Source organism: Numida meleagris, chromosome 26, assembly GCF_002078875.1.
Source record: "Numida meleagris isolate 19003 breed g44 Domestic line chromosome 26, NumMel1.0, whole genome shotgun sequence".
Taxonomy (NCBI): domain Eukaryota; kingdom Metazoa; phylum Chordata; class Aves; order Galliformes; family Numididae; genus Numida; species Numida meleagris.
Window position 1 is genome coordinate 1,638,553 of NC_034434.1, and position 14,773 is coordinate 1,653,325.

Below are 14,773 nucleotides of genomic sequence, written 5' to 3' on the forward strand. Positions count from 1 at the left end.
CAGATCAAATACCGGACAAAGGGTCTGGCTTTCATTTCTAGAAAACAGCTAAATAATGATGAGATCATGTTACCTTCGCCGCCAGAACACCCGTGGGTCTGGCAGTGCTCTGCAGTAAACTCCCCCCGAGGATTTGCTTTGACATGTTCTCCTTCTATCAGAAAGGTAAAGTGAAGGAGGCCGCCCAGCGCTACCAGTACGCTCTGAAGAAGTTCCCCAGGGAAGGCTTTGGGGAAGACCTGAAAACCTTCCGTGAGCTGAAGGTGTCACTCCTTCTCAACCTGTCCCGATGTCGAAGGAAAATGAATGTAAGTCCCCCCTCCCCTGCACAGTGCTCAGAGCCACGTCCCTCCTGCAACCATGTCCCAGCCTCTCCGGTTTCCTCCGCGTACCCCGGTCGTCCTTCACGGAGCACGGGCATTTTATAATGCCGGAGGAGGAAAGTGATGATTGAATATGCATCTCGGGTGATTAAAAATTCATGGCTGTGTTTATAGCTTTTTTGAATTTTTTATCGCTCCCCTTTTGATGATGCTGTGGATTTGGGGGGTGGGGGCATTTTTCACGTTTCTGGGGCAGTAGTGAGGGAGGAGCCAGGAGATGTGCTCTTTGGAATGCTAATTAATTTAAAATGAAGGAGCATATGCTAAGGGGGCTAGCGCTTCCCCAGGGCGGTGACTCATCTGCAGACACCCCCACACGCTCCCTCTCCTCCCAGCACTGTCACTCCCTGCTCCAATCCAGCAGCATCTAGCGACAAACCTGGGCAGCACGTCTGCTCTCCAGCGCGGTGCCACCTCCCCCTTGCTCTCAGACTTTCACCTCCACAACTTTTCAAGTCTCTGTAGACTCCAAAAGCGATATCCCCGCCAGCGCCGTGAGCCAGCGATTGCACGGGAAGGGAGGATGGGATTTTGTGACGCCTCCATCGCTTTAAGCTAGGAAGGGAGACAGATGAAAAGCAACGAGAAGAAAATCTCAGTGCTGGGGAACAAACAGCGCAGTTTTCACAAGTGTGAACATTCTCCTGAAGCAAGCCAGCTCCCTGCTAAGCCTGCACGTTAAGGACAAGATTCCCAGCTTAATGTTCATTGGGTAATCCCAGGCTTTGCAGTAGAAACTGAGGGGTTGCAGGCAGTTCTGCAGTTTTTGCACCTGTAGGTTAGCATGAGGGTCACTGCCCATTGCCTCCACGTCTGCTTTGCACGTTAGGCATTATTTCTTCAGTAACTGCTGCTGAAGGTACAAGCAAAAGTATTTGCCTGCAGACCAGACTTAAAAATGTTCCCCTGTAGGTTCAGGAGTAGAAATCTTATTGAAGATTTTTGCATATTTCAACCAAACTGCAAAATATCAGGCCCTGACCTGTGTCTGGGTTGAGGCAGGCACTGCTCTGTGGCCTCTTTGCTCAGATGAATTGCAGTGTGAGCTTCTCCCAGCAGAGTGTCCCCATAACAAACCCCAGCATGGACCCCTTGAGAGAGACTAAACCTCACTCTGGGTTTTTTTAGGGTACACATGGCCTTACCTGTCCCTGCACGGCTGCTCGCTGCGAGGCAGGAGGTCGTGGTGTGCTCATAAACTTCATTTCTAGCAGGGTGGGGTTTGCTTACCGAGTTCTTGGACAAATTAGGAGTATTCTTGGGTGCCTTCTCCTAGGACCGCTTAGGGCTAGATCCCAAGTCAAGCCGTGAGCATTCAGTTGGAGGAGATCCCCTTCACACCTGAGCTCAGCGCTGAGGACGAGGGAGGACAGGCAGCAGGGTGTGAGCTGATCTCATGGCATTGCCACTCAGCATCACGTCTCCATCCCTCGCTGTCACACTCTTCCTCCCCACTCCCAACGACGTTAGGCATAGGGAGAGGCAAGGGGACATTGAAATGGGTGGCCAGGTGGGAGACCTTTGCCAGGCATGTCCTGTTTGTAGCTCCCAAGGTCCCTTCCTTCACGCACAGCTTTATTCAGCCCCTTTCAAGAATGTCAGTATTTCAGAGTGGGAAGCTGAGGGCGTGGGAAAGGCTTCCTATCACTTTTGACTGTGGAAAAAGAATCCTTCGTGAGATTACATTCCAGGCTCTGTGAGACCAGATGTTTCCTCAAGACTGTAGGTTGTTGGGCAGGGATTGCATGTTCTTGTTGGGGACACAATGAGAACAGAGCCGGTGGCACGCCAGCCTCCGGTGGGTGCTGACAGCATCTGGAGAGGGCTTTGAGTCTTTGGATGTGCCAGCAGAGCGCTCTGTTTGTAAGTGATGTGGAATCCATGTGAAACATTCCAGTACTGTCAGGTTTTCAGAGCTAATGTGCAAAATATGCCCGTAATAAGTTTGTTTTCTCTCCAGTTTGTCTATGTTTTTATTTTTCTATCTATTCCATGACTCACTTACCCACCTATTGTAATGGCAGGACTTCGGAATGGCGGAGGAGTTCGCTACTAAAGCACTGGAGCTGAAACCGAAATCTTACGAAGCTTACTATGCAAGAGCAAGGGCCAAACGCAGCAGCAGGTGAGGAGATGGAGAGAGCTGAGAGGGGCTGGCCCCTTCCTGCATGTGTTCACTGTGCAGCACTGTGTGTGTCCTCTTGTGAAGAAGCAGCAAAGGAACATTCCGTAACGAGATGACAAAAATGAGCATAGATGTTTCGAGCCATTTGTCTTAGCTGAATGTTGTCTGAACACCTTGCTTGCACTGGGAGCCTCTACACCAAGACTGGGTGTTCTTTTGAAAATACACTTCAGTTCAGCCACAGCTTGGACTCGAAGCAAAGTGTGATTCACGTTATGCAAAAGGGCAGACTCCTGTTCATGTGACCTTAAATCCCTGACTCCCTGCCCTGCAGCACTCCTTGCAGGGCAGGAGCTGGTGACGAGTCGTGCAGTGACTGTGCCAGCTGTTGTGCTTGCAGCCCTTGGAGCACTGGGCCGTGCAGCATGGCCTTTCCGTGCATCTGGAGCCCAGGGCACTCCCTTGTTCACCTCCTGGAAGGCTGAAAGATGGGAGATAAGATTCATTTCAAACCCGGTTCCTACACAGGCAGGAGATCTCCCTTTTGAGCCCTGCACTCAAGGGCTGGGCACGCTGTCATTGTGTGAGTCTCGGTTGTAAATGCCATGCACAGCAGTGCAGAGAATTGCCAGTCGCTGGAGGTACGTGGAGTCCACCTGTGTAAACAGCACGGCTCAGTGCTGCAGTCTGGCCTCCCACACCGGGGGGGACGTGTGGGGCTGCCTGCTCCTCCTGCACTCACTGTGGGTGGTGCAGTCCTGACCTTCTCTTGTGCAGAGGTGCCCTTCAGCTGAACCACCCTGACCTCGTGCCTTTCCTTTCATGGCTTTCCTCTCCATTGTTCCCAGGACGCTATAAGGAAGCATAAGAACTGGGCTCCAGATTATATCAGCCCCCAGGCATACAAGCATCCTTTTCTCCCCAGGTCTCTCCAGCAGAAACCATGATCACTTTGGCCCTTGTTTGTTTCCCTGTTTGTGCAGCACCCCCTGAGGTCAGTGCACCCAGGGAACGAGGCTTTTCCTCCTTGCACCCATTTTCAGGTGGGCTGTGCAGAAGCTCAGGCTGCTGTTGGGAGGTGCTGGGGAGTTTTTCTCTCTCTGTGACAGAGGAACAAACTGGGGTGCCAGCACGTCCAGCCCAGGGAGGGGGATCATCCCCCAGCTCACAGTCACGGTCAGGTGGATGGTTTTGCTCCGAAGTGAACAATGTCCCTGTAAATGACAACCCACCTCCTGTTACTCCTCACAGCTGTGCCATTGCCAAGCCATCCCCAGGGGGCTGCAGGCTTGCTAACATTGCTCAGACCCTTCATTCTGCAGAAGTTAGCCAAACCCACTGCAAAATTGGAGAGTTAGCTGAGCCCAAAGCGCTGCCCCTGGGAGCCCCTGGGTCCGGCAGCCAGCCCTGACGCTGCGTGTGCCTGGCAGTGGGCAGAAGCGACGTTTTCACTGGCGTCAGCAGCTGCAATTCCATCAGAGCTGCACTTGTTTACGGTTACAGTGAGCTCAGCTGCTTTGGTTTCGCCTTTGCTAACACAGGGCAGAGCTCGTGGTGCTGTGGGGAGTAATCAGTCAGCCCGTAATGCGCGCTGCAGAGGACAGGTGTTCTGCTAGGCTGCGCTGTGCCATCTCAGGACCATATTTTCCCCTCTTCCCAGAATGGCTGGCAGTATTTACCTTCAGCTTGGATAAAATAAATCCCAGGGAAGAATGTAGGGCAGCAGCCAGCTGCAGCAGTCACAGTAAACCAGGCAAAGCCACATAACCTGATAGCCTGACTCCCTACCCTGCAGCACTCCTTGTGATAGCCTCTGAGAACGGTGCTGTTCGAATGCCGAGTAACTTCAGTTCTCCTTTCTGTCCCTTTGTCGAGCAGGCAGTTTGCAGCAGCCCTGGAGGACCTGAACGAGGCCATCAAGCTGTGCCCCAACAACCGTGAGATCCAGCGGCTGCTGCTGCGGGTGGAGGAGGAGTGCCGGCAGGTGCAGCAGCAGCAGCAGCAGCAGCAGCAGCCACCCCCGCTGCCGGCAGAGCCTGAGCCCGAAGCCCAGCACGAAGAGCTGTATTCTGTGCAAGACATTTTTGAGGAGGAGTACCTCGAGCAGGACGTCGAGAATGTTTCCATTGGCTTGCAGACAGAGTCCAGGCCAAACCAAGGGCTTCCCATCATCCAGAGCCCGCCCCCGTCCCCGGCTCACCGGGACTCGGCCTATATTTCTGGCTCCCCCCTCGGCTCCCATCAGGTCTTTGATTTCAGGTCCAACAGCTCCGTGGGCTCGCCCACCAGGCAGGGCTACCAGTCCACGTCTCCCACTCTGTCTCCGACACACCAGAACTCCCATTACCGGCCCAGTCCTCCGCACACCTCTCCTGCCCACCAGGGCTCCTCGTACCGCTTCAGCCCACCCCCTGTCGGGAGCCAGGGGAAGGAATATCAGAGCCCACCGCCTTCTCCTCTTCGCAGAGGCCCTCAGTACCGTGCCAGCCCCCCCGCAGACGGCATGAGCGTGTACAGGTCGCAGTCGGGCTCCCCGGTTCGCTATCAGCAAGAACCCAGCGCCGTCAGCCCGCTGCCCGGCAGGCCCAAGTCCCCTCTGTCCAAAATGTCACAGCGTTCCTTCCAGATGCCCCAGCTGCCCGTGGCTGTGCCACAGCAGGGCCTGAGGTTGCAGCCAGCAAAGGCGCAGATCGTGCGGAGCAACCAGCCCAGCTCGGCCGTGCACTCCAGCACCGTCATCCCCACCGGTGCGTACAGCCAGGTGGCCCACTCGATGGCCAGCAAGTACCAGGCGGCGGCGGGGGAGATGGGGGTCAGCCAGAGCAGGCTGGTGTACCAGGGCTCCATCGGGGGGATCGTAGGGGACAGCCGGCCCGTGCAGCACGTGCAGGCCAGCCTCAGCGCGGGGGCCATCTGCCAGCACGGAGGGTTGGCCAAGGAAGATCTTCCACAGCGGCCGTCCTCGGCGTACAGGGGTGGCATGAGGTACAGCCAGACACCCCAGATCGGGCGCAGCCAGTCGGCTTCCTACTACCCCGTGTGCCACTCGAAGCTGGACCTGGAGCGTTCATCCCTGCCCTCCGGCCAGCTCGGCTCTCCGGACGTGTCCCACCTCATCCGGAGGCCCATCAGCGTTAACCCCAGCGAAATCAAGCCTCACCCGCCGACCCCGAGGCCGCTGCTCCATTCGCAGAGCGTCGGCCTGCGCTTCTCTCCCTCCAGCAATAGCATCTCATCCACCTCCAATCTGACGCCCAACTTCCGCCCCTCCGCCTCGATCCAGCAGATGGAGATCCCTCTGAAGCCGGCCTACGACAGGGCGTGCGACGAGCTGTCCCCGGTGTCCCCCACGCAGGGGGGGTACCCCAGTGAGCCGGCCCGTTCCCGGACCACGCCGTTCATGGGAATCATTGATAAAACCGCTCGGACTCAGCAGTACCCCCATCTCCATCAGCAGAACCGGACCTGGGCCGTGTCGTCAGTGGACACTGTAATTAGCCCTACGTCTCCTGGCAATCTCCCCCAGCCGGAATCATTTAGCCCACCTTCTTCAATCAGCAACATTGCCTTTTATAACAAAACCAACAATGCACAGAATGGCCATTTGCTAGAGGAAGACTATTACAGCCCCCATGGGATGCTGGCCAATGGGTCCCGGGGAGACCTCCTGGAGAGAGTCACCCAAGCCTCCTCGTACCCCGATGTCAAGGTGGCGAGGACGCTGCCGGTGGCACAGGCCTACCAGGACAACCTGTACAGGCAGCTCTCCCGGGACTCCCGGCAAGGGCAGACGTCCCCAATCAAACCAAAGAGACCATTTGTGGAGTCTAATGTGTAAGAGACGCTTGTTGGAGTAAGACCCTTATGTTTGCAGCACACACTTCCAAGCTTGATTTCCATGCATATTATTATTATTATTATTATTATTAATTATTATTATTATTATTATTTTTATTTCTCTTTGGTAGCGACATGACCACGTTTCTCCGGTACTTGGTGCGGTGGTCAGACACCATGCACGCACTCCAGCCCTTCCGTCCCCCAGCTGACTGTGAAGCCACCATCAGCCGAGCAGTACCATTGCCCAATTCCAGCTGAGCTCCCTCACTTGGCAGCTGCCAACCAGGATATCCCAGTACACGGTGCGGGGTAGGCCAGGAACATCCCCTACACAGTGGGAGGTAACCGGATCTTTTTCAGGAGACAGTCGCGTCCGATTTCAATTAATTTCTTTTGTCTCAGTGAGCTCTTACTGATGACAGTTCCAGGTGGGAACAGAGCAGGCATCCCAGGAGCCTTTTCCAAGGCTGCATCTGCAGGCCTCCGTGCAGCCGGGCCGTTCCCTGCCCAACGCTCTCTTTGCTCGCATGGAGCACAGCATCGTTCGTAGCTATGCACAGCGCCCATCCTGCTTGACCGGTGTGCAGAATTGCAATTGGAATTGGAGTTATTTAATTGCTTACACTGCCAGAAGGGGTGGGGGTCACCGGTTGCTTTGCTACTTTGTCATCCAGGTGCCCTGACCTTGCTTTACTCACGAGCATTTTGCAGGTGCTCAGAGATTGCGTGTTCATGGGCCAAGGGAACTGGGTTAGGAGTGGGACCACAGCTCGGTCGCCCCGTTATCAGATGGCTGCGTCTCACACGTGGCACCACATTTATCGCTGGGACAGCTGAACGTTGGGGTTTTTCATTTGTTTTGGGGCTTTTTATGGTGTTCTGTCTTTTCGACTAGGAAATCTTTTCCAAAGAGGAAACCCACAGTTTATGTTCATTTTATGGATGGGATACGTAACGTGGCACTGTGGCTCCGGGACAGGATGAGCCCGGTGACAAAGTCACTCTAGGGTTGCAGGTTCTGTCCCAAAATCTTGGAAAGCGATAGCTCTGTTCTCTACCTATAGATGGTAGAGATGGTGCTTTGCTCTTTAAGGACCTTTAGTTAAAAGAGAGATATTTATAATTTATTTAATGTGCTCTGTTTCAGGACATTTTCTGTAGTTTGGTTGTTTTTCTCTTATTTTTTGTAAATCAAACACAGGTCACATCAAGGCAGTGCGAAGAGCAGGGGACACTTCCAGAAACCTTTTCATTGAATTTTTCAGTTGTTCCCTGGCATTTGTTGGGATGAGTGGTGGGACTTCTTTACCAATGCTTCACTTAGTGCTGCTTGCTTTGTAATTTGCCTTCTCATTACCAAGGGTGATCAGTTGGACGAATGATAAACCTGGAGCTTGTTGTAAAGCAAAAATAGTGCCTGTTGCCCACCGCCGAGCCTCACCCATAGCAGCTCTTAACAGCAAAGTCATAGAATCATAGGATGGTTGGGTTGGAAGGGACCTTACTGCCCTCACCCTCATCAGCTCTTAACAGCAGTCATAGAACCATGGGATGGTTGGTTTGGAAGGGACTTTGCAGCCCGCCTGGCTCCAAGCCCTGCCATGGGCTGAGTGCCCCCCAGCTCAGCCTGCCCAGGGCCCCATCCATGGGGGCAAGGAAGAGATCTGGTGCTGAGCAGCAAGAGTGAGCGAAACCTCTTGATGTTTCCAAAGGGCTACCCAAATCTGGCCGTAGATTGCAAAATGCCTCGAACCGAACCGCAGCGCTCAGCCTCAGCGGTGCGAGTGGGTTTGGAACCAAGCCGGCCCCGGCGGTGGTCGGGCATGGAGCAGTTCAGCCCAAGCTGGGCACGGCAGGACCTTGTGTCTCACAGACACGCCGAGAGCATCCCGGGCTTTTCCTCTGTGGACTGTGGAAGCGCTTGTGCTGTTGTGTATTTGTCCAGGGCAGCGTTTGCGTTGAGGTTGGCTTGTTGCTTTTCAAGCACAGCTCAGCCCAGACCTTTGCTTTCCAACAGGGCTGGGGGAGAGCTGGCAGCGCCGCTTCTCTCCTCGGAAGCAGCGTGCTGCTGTGTGTCCCTCTTTTGGAATCAGTTCTGCTTTGCAAGGAGAAAACCCCCTCAGCTTTCCCGAACACGAGCAGCTTTCTGCCTTCAGTTGCTTCTTCGAATGGGAAAAGGAAGCAAGCTCAGCCCCGCTCTGCTGCACAGCAGAGCGTGCACTTGGAGAGCTGCATGCACTGTGCTGCTTGCTGCCCCATGTCCCCCAGTGTCACCTCGGGTTTGTGAAGGTGTTTTAAGGGAAAAAGCAAATCACAGCTCTCACCGTATCCACGCGCACCGAGGCAGCGCTGGCGTCGTGCAGCGTGCAGGTTTGTCACGATAGCAGGTGTTGCATTTTCACGGGATTCTTGCACTAATGGTTTTCCATCTGTTCTCTCTGTAAGTGGGTGCACTTTACTGTTAGAATTTGTTCCTCTGGTTCATACTGGATATTTAAGCGTGAGTAGTGTCCTCGTTAGGAAATAGCAAAGCAGCTCTCTCGTCTCTTGGTGTATTTTTCAGAAAAGCAAAAAAGGAAAAAAAAAAAAACAAAAAACAAAAAAACGAATTGTCACATTTCTAGCGCAAGAACCGACTCTTGTACATAGGCATCGACAGGCGGAGTCACTTTCAAACACGACGTCCCTTGCAGTGGCTTCAAGGCGCTTCCCCAGCAGTTCTCATCGGGGCGAGGAGCTGCTGTCTCCCGCCGGCGTCGCGCTCGGGTTCGCTGGTGCAGGAGCAGAGGTCGCTGCGTGGTTGCGGTCCCATTGTGAAGTGCCCTCGTTGCTCCGGTCTCACCCCGCTGCCGTGTCTTTGCTGCAGACCATAGTGCTGCCGCGCTGCGCTGTGCCTTCAGCTTCTTTCAGTAATCCCCACTCGGGTTCCTCGCAGCCTTCGGGACCCTTCAGGTGCACCGGGATCATTGGCAACCATGAAACCCTCCAGATTTGGCTTTCGGGGTGCATTCGGTTGGCGGTGTGGGAGCACACACCTGTGTTGAGCTGCAGCACCAGCAGATGTCCCTCGCACTCTGCGGAGCCGTATTGCAGTGCGGCAACCTCAGTATGGGGCTGCTGCAGCACGGTGTGGGGTCACGGTTCTGGTTTGTGCCCTGGTTTGGAGTCACACGGTTCTGGTTTGTGCCCTGGTTTGGAATCACACGGTTCTGGTTTGTGCCCCAGTGCAGATTCACACGGTTCTGGTTTGTGCCCCAGTGTGGAGTCGCATGGTTCTGGTTTGTGCCCCGGGATGAAGGATGCTGCGGTGCAAGGTGGGGTGCCTGCATCATGGGATTGTGCTGCTGCCCCTACAGCTGGCTTGGGGATGGCATCGGAGGGCTCTGACAACAGCCGTGAGGAACCGATGGAAGTGGTTGGCAAAGGGAAGGTGTTCCAAAGCTGAGGTCCTTGGTCTGGCTCCCGAGGTGCAGCCTGGGCTGCCCACCCCACGCATTCATCCAGGAGCTGCATCATCCAGGGCTGAACTTTGTTGGTTTTTTTCTTCTTTAATTTCACGTGGCTGTAAAGAAAACCGCTTAGCTAGCGTCAACAGTGTGTGTGCATAACGCCTAAGCCATATTTGGGTTAGGTCCTGAAGCGGGGTGGTACGGAACGGGCGGCGACGCAGTCCCCCTCGTACAAAGGCAGTTGCGAATTCAGGGTTACCCAGAAGAAGTCTAGCTGAACCCAAGTGCCAGCTCCGCCTTACCTAGAGAAGCAAGCAAGCCGCCGTGCCTGTTGGTGGCAGAGGAGGTCCTGGGTCACCCGGTTGCGGCTCCTCGGTGGCTTCGGGCTCGGATTTGTCTTTGGGGTCGCTGACGACTCCTGGCCGCGATTCACGGTGTTCTAAGAAGGGCTGAGGGCACGGCGCGGCGCGGGGAGCTCCGCAGAGAACGCCTTCGCTCCCGGCCGGTTGCGCTCCCCAACGCCGGCTTGGGGTGCGTTCGGACACAAAGCACAACGGTGAAAGTCGATCCGCTTTTTTTTTTTTTTTTTTTTTTTTTTTTTTTTCAGATTTGTTTGAATAATTGCTGGATTTTCATTCGATCAAACTCTTTTTCTAATCTAAACCACTAAGGGCTCAATTCTTTAGCAAGATGCGTTCGTGTCCAACTCCTGCCGGCAGCCGGATCTCACCGGAGCTGCCGCAGATTCCAACCCGAGAGAAAACGAAGCTCACACGCGATCGTCCCCGCGACAGCGAACGGGCACCGATGGGATCCGCCGCGTCCTCCCCTCCCGGCCACCGCCGCGTCCCGCTCTCTGTGCCACGCCAGCTTTGCAAGAAGGACTTTGTCCCTCCTGGGTGAGCCCCGCGGGAGGCAGGTGGGCGCCGGGTCCCCGCGGGGGCTGGGCTGGGTGGGCGCCTCGGGCCCAGGAGAGGCGGTCGCTCGCCTTCGCTCCTCGCCGCGCCGCTGACCTACGGACTGGTGTGGACTTCCAGCGCCGCAGGCGTCGCTCCTGCCCGGCGTTCCCCTTTCCCATAGTGTTGCATTCAGCGTTTTGTCTCTGTTTCTGTCTTCACTTCCGAGAGGATCCGAGTTGGTACAAACCTGTACAGTTATGCACATTTTGTGATTTGTACAATCCCCCTGGTTGCCATCCTCCGAGACACTTGCTGGGAAGATCTTTAAGACACTTAATTTTCCTTTAGCTTTTCTATAATTCCGATGTAAAGGACTTTCTCTGTACAGTATATTATTCAATGCATGTTCTGTTCTCTCTACTGATGATATATTGAACACCACACGGTTGTGACATTGTGCAGTGGGGAGAACAACCCCTGCGGACAGCGGAGGCCTTCGCCTCTCATGTATAAGGAAAGAAGAAAACATATTTTTTCCTTTGCTGTATTTGCTTGAGCAGAGTTTTCTTGTCTGTACATGTGAGCTGTGAGATAGATGTGAAAAGTTCAAAAGAATGCATTTCCCCCCTCACCCCAATGTATACAGATTGTAATCTGTACAATGAAAACTGTATGTATGAAAAAAAAAATGTACTTATTTATAAATGGTTAACACTTGGAAACAGCCTTTGGACTGATGGTTCTTCCCAGTGTGAAATGAATGATCCCCAGTGGCAGCAGATGTGGGGGGGACCAGTCTGGCTCTGCCCACCCCACAGCAATGGGAGGTGCATTGAGGTACCCAAAATGATGAGCGCTGCTGGGAGGCAGGGTTAGCTGCAAATATTTATTAAGGCAGGAGCATTCACTTTGCAGACAACACATTGCACAAGAGGGGAAAACATTTTGAACACAAAGACATTAAATTGCACCGACGTGGCGTTGCTCGGAGCCACTGGGGAACTTTGGTGGCTGCAGCCCTGGAGGGTGAGGGCTGAGAACACGTGGAAATGTCAGTGATGGGACGCATCCAATCCGCTGCTTGGCACAAAGAGATGGGAATGGGCTTCGGGCTGATGGGAGGTTGGCAGTAGGGAAACGCTGAGGTCGGGCAGAGCCTGGGAACACTAAATGTGGTGGCACCTCCATCCCCACATGGAACAGGGGATGCAGAGGGAGCCCCGAGCAAAGGCTCTGCTCACCAGCACCGGGCACGGAGCCAGCACACGCGGAGACATCCAACATCCACCAGGACTGGGCAGCTGGGGGCATCGCTGGGGGCCTCACTGGCTGCCCCCAGGGCTCTCGCCCTCCGTGAGTGTCTTGAAGTCCATGGAGAGAGCCATCTCCTCGGCCAGCGGCGCCCGCTTCCAGTCATCTCGCGTCAGCACATAGCCCACCACCAACCCAAAGGCCACCAGCAGCAGCCCCAGCACGTTGGCCAGGACTCCCTCGGGCACAAAGTGGCTGTACGAGTCCCTGTGGGTGCAGATGGGGACACTCGAGCTTTGCAACGTGGGTGACCATCCCTACCAGGGCTGGGACCCCTCTCGTCCTCATCTTCCTTTTCCTGGAGGAAGCTGGGGCAGCCCCACAACCACCTACAGACACTGGGAAGGGTCCTTTGTCCCCAGATCAAAGCAAGGAGTGAGACTGCTTTGCAGAGACCCCACAGGCAGCCCAGCCCCACACCATGCAGGGGGGTGGGTGTGGGGCTCTCAGGGATATGGGGCATCCCTGCCTCCTCCCTGCAAGTGGGCCGAGATTTTGGGAGGGACCTGAGATTCCCAGGGGGGTTATGTATGCAGCTGGCTGCAGAGCAGCCGCGGCACTGATTGTATTCCCCATTAGGACCAAAGGAAAAAGCTGCTGCAGGATCCCGGCCCCTATTAAAGAGCATCTGGGAAATGACTCAGCAGCTGCACAACTCAAACCCTCAGGGGGTGATTCACAGCCACAGAACCACAGCCTGAGCAGGGGCTGGGTTCTGCCCCACGGGCAGTGGCTGGAGCAGCCCTTAATGGGGGTCTAAGAGCTACAACCCACCCAGATCAGTCACGCACCTGATATTGAAGAGCAGCATCTCAGTGATGCCCAACAGACAGGTGGCGATGGAGAAGGCAAAAAGGGCAATGCCAAAGAAGATATGATGGGGTTTGTAACGACCACGCAGCGAGAAAGACACACCAGGCACCAGGAAGAAGCCACAGCCCAGGAGCCACTGCAGGTTATAGAGGCATCATAGAGTGCTCAGCCCTACAGGCAACCAACCCGCAGCTCCCCGTGGGCTGCCAGCACTCACCTGCAGGAGGTAGAGCACAAAGGCGGCCATCCCGCACCAGCTGTGGAGGCTGTACATGTTGGGGATGCCCTTGGCACGGTGCGACTCGAAGACGGCCACGAGGCCTGCGGAGAGGAGCCCGTCAGCACTGGGGTGGGGGCCCCGTTCATCCCCCTTACCCGCAGCACCCACCAACGAGTGCAATGAGCAGTGCCAGGCCGTGCAGCAGCGCGTGCAGTGCTTTGGTGGAGCGCCTGGCCTCGTTCCTGAACACCCGGTACACCAGGAGAGCTGACGGAGAGAGGGTGGTGAGCCATGGGGCAGTGTCCACGGACCCCCACCTCCCAGGGACCCACGCATGTCCCTGGGACACCCCACATCCCTGGGCCCACTCCATATATCCCTGGGACCCCCACATCTGAGACCCCCACCTCTCTGGGACCCTCACATGTCCCTGAGCCCCCCACCTCCCTGGAACCCCCACATCTCCCTCAGACCTCCCACACCTCCCTGGGACCCCCACATATCCCTGGGACCTCCCACATGCCTGGGCCCACCCTCTATCTCCCTGGGATCCCCACATCTGAGACCCCCACCTCCCTGGGACCCCCACATATCCCTGGGACCCTGGGCCCACCCTGAATCTCCCTGGCATCCCCACAACTCTCGGAGATCCCCATACCTCCCTGGGACCCCTACATCTGAGACCCCCACCTCCCTGGGACCCCCATATGTCCCTGAGCCCCCCACCTCCCTGGGACCCCCACACCACCCTCAGACTTCCCACACCTCCGTGGGACCCTCACATATCCCTGGGACCCCCCACATGCCTGGGCCCACCCTGTATCTCCCTGGGATCCCCACATCTCTCTGAGATCCCCATACCTCCCTGGGACCCCCACACCTCCCTCAGACCTCCCACACCTCCCTGGGACCCCCACATCTCCCTGGGCATCCCCACATTCCTGGGAACCCCAACCTCCTTGAGTCCCCCCCACATCCCTGGGACCCCCACACTCCCCTAGATCTTCCCACCCACTCAATTAGCCATCCCGGTGGCGCTGGGGCCTTCCACCCGTGGGAGCTCCGTATGCCACATGGCCCCACTCACCGTCCCCCTGCAGGAACACCATGCCCAGCACCATGCAGAGCGGGTGGGCGTTGAACTGCAGCGGGCTCTGCCAGGCCACGCCGCCCCGGTAGCGGCCCAGCCACGCTCCCGTGGCCGCCAGCAGCGTCAGGCCCAGCAGCTGCGACACGGCCACGTAGGCCGAGAGCCCGGCGGGGCTGGTGGACGGCGGGACCCCGTCCATGGCGGCCTGCGGGGACACAGCGAGGGCAGCCAGGCCCTGACGGGGCCCACCCTGGGGCGGTGGAGCCCGCACCGCCCTCACCTGCCACAGAACCGGGCACTTCCTGGTGCTGCTGCGTCACCTGCACAGGGTGGCACCCAGCCGCCACGGCACGCCCAGCCCCGCTGGCTCCTGTCCCCGCTCTGCTCCTGTCCCCATGCTCCTGACCCCTCTGTGCTCCTGACCCCAGAATCCTATCCCTAAGCTCCTGCCCTCTCTGCGCTCCTGTCCTTGTCCTCCTCTCTCTGCTCTCCTGTCTCCTCCCCACGCTTCTGTCTCTGTTCTCCCGTCCTCTCCGCCCTGCCCCAACCCCAGCCCTCCTGTCCCTGCATGGCTGCTGCTGTCTCCAGCCCTCTTGCCCTCACGCCACATCTGTTCTGCCCCATTTCTCCTGCTCTAACCCTT

At 56.3% G+C, this 14,773-nt stretch overlaps 2 protein-coding genes across 12 annotated transcripts in view; one reads left to right on the forward strand and one right to left on the reverse strand.

Annotated features, from left to right (window-relative positions):
- Positions 1-11,418, forward strand: part of TANC2 (tetratricopeptide repeat, ankyrin repeat and coiled-coil containing 2) — a 193,032-nt gene extending 181,614 nt beyond the window's left edge. For all 11 annotated transcript variants that reach the window (XM_021377628.1, XM_021377631.1, XM_021377629.1 and 8 more), the window contains 3 exons: positions 162-308; positions 2,408-2,508; positions 4,387-11,418. In XM_021377628.1, the coding sequence (XP_021233303.1) occupies positions 162-308; positions 2,408-2,508; positions 4,387-6,346 (2,208 nt within the window). In that variant the 3' untranslated portion in view covers positions 6,347-11,418. The remainder of the gene's footprint in view (positions 1-161; positions 309-2,407; positions 2,509-4,386) is intronic.
- Positions 11,564-14,454, reverse strand: LOC110388632 (cytochrome b561). The gene is made up of 5 exons (XM_021378095.1): positions 14,128-14,454; positions 13,209-13,307; positions 13,038-13,141; positions 12,799-12,956; positions 11,564-12,214 (listed from the first exon to the last, which is right to left on the reverse strand). Exons 1-5 carry the CDS (start codon positions 14,327-14,329, stop codon positions 12,019-12,021), a joined length of 759 nt encoding a protein of 252 aa, XP_021233770.1. The 5' UTR covers positions 14,330-14,454; the 3' UTR covers positions 11,564-12,018.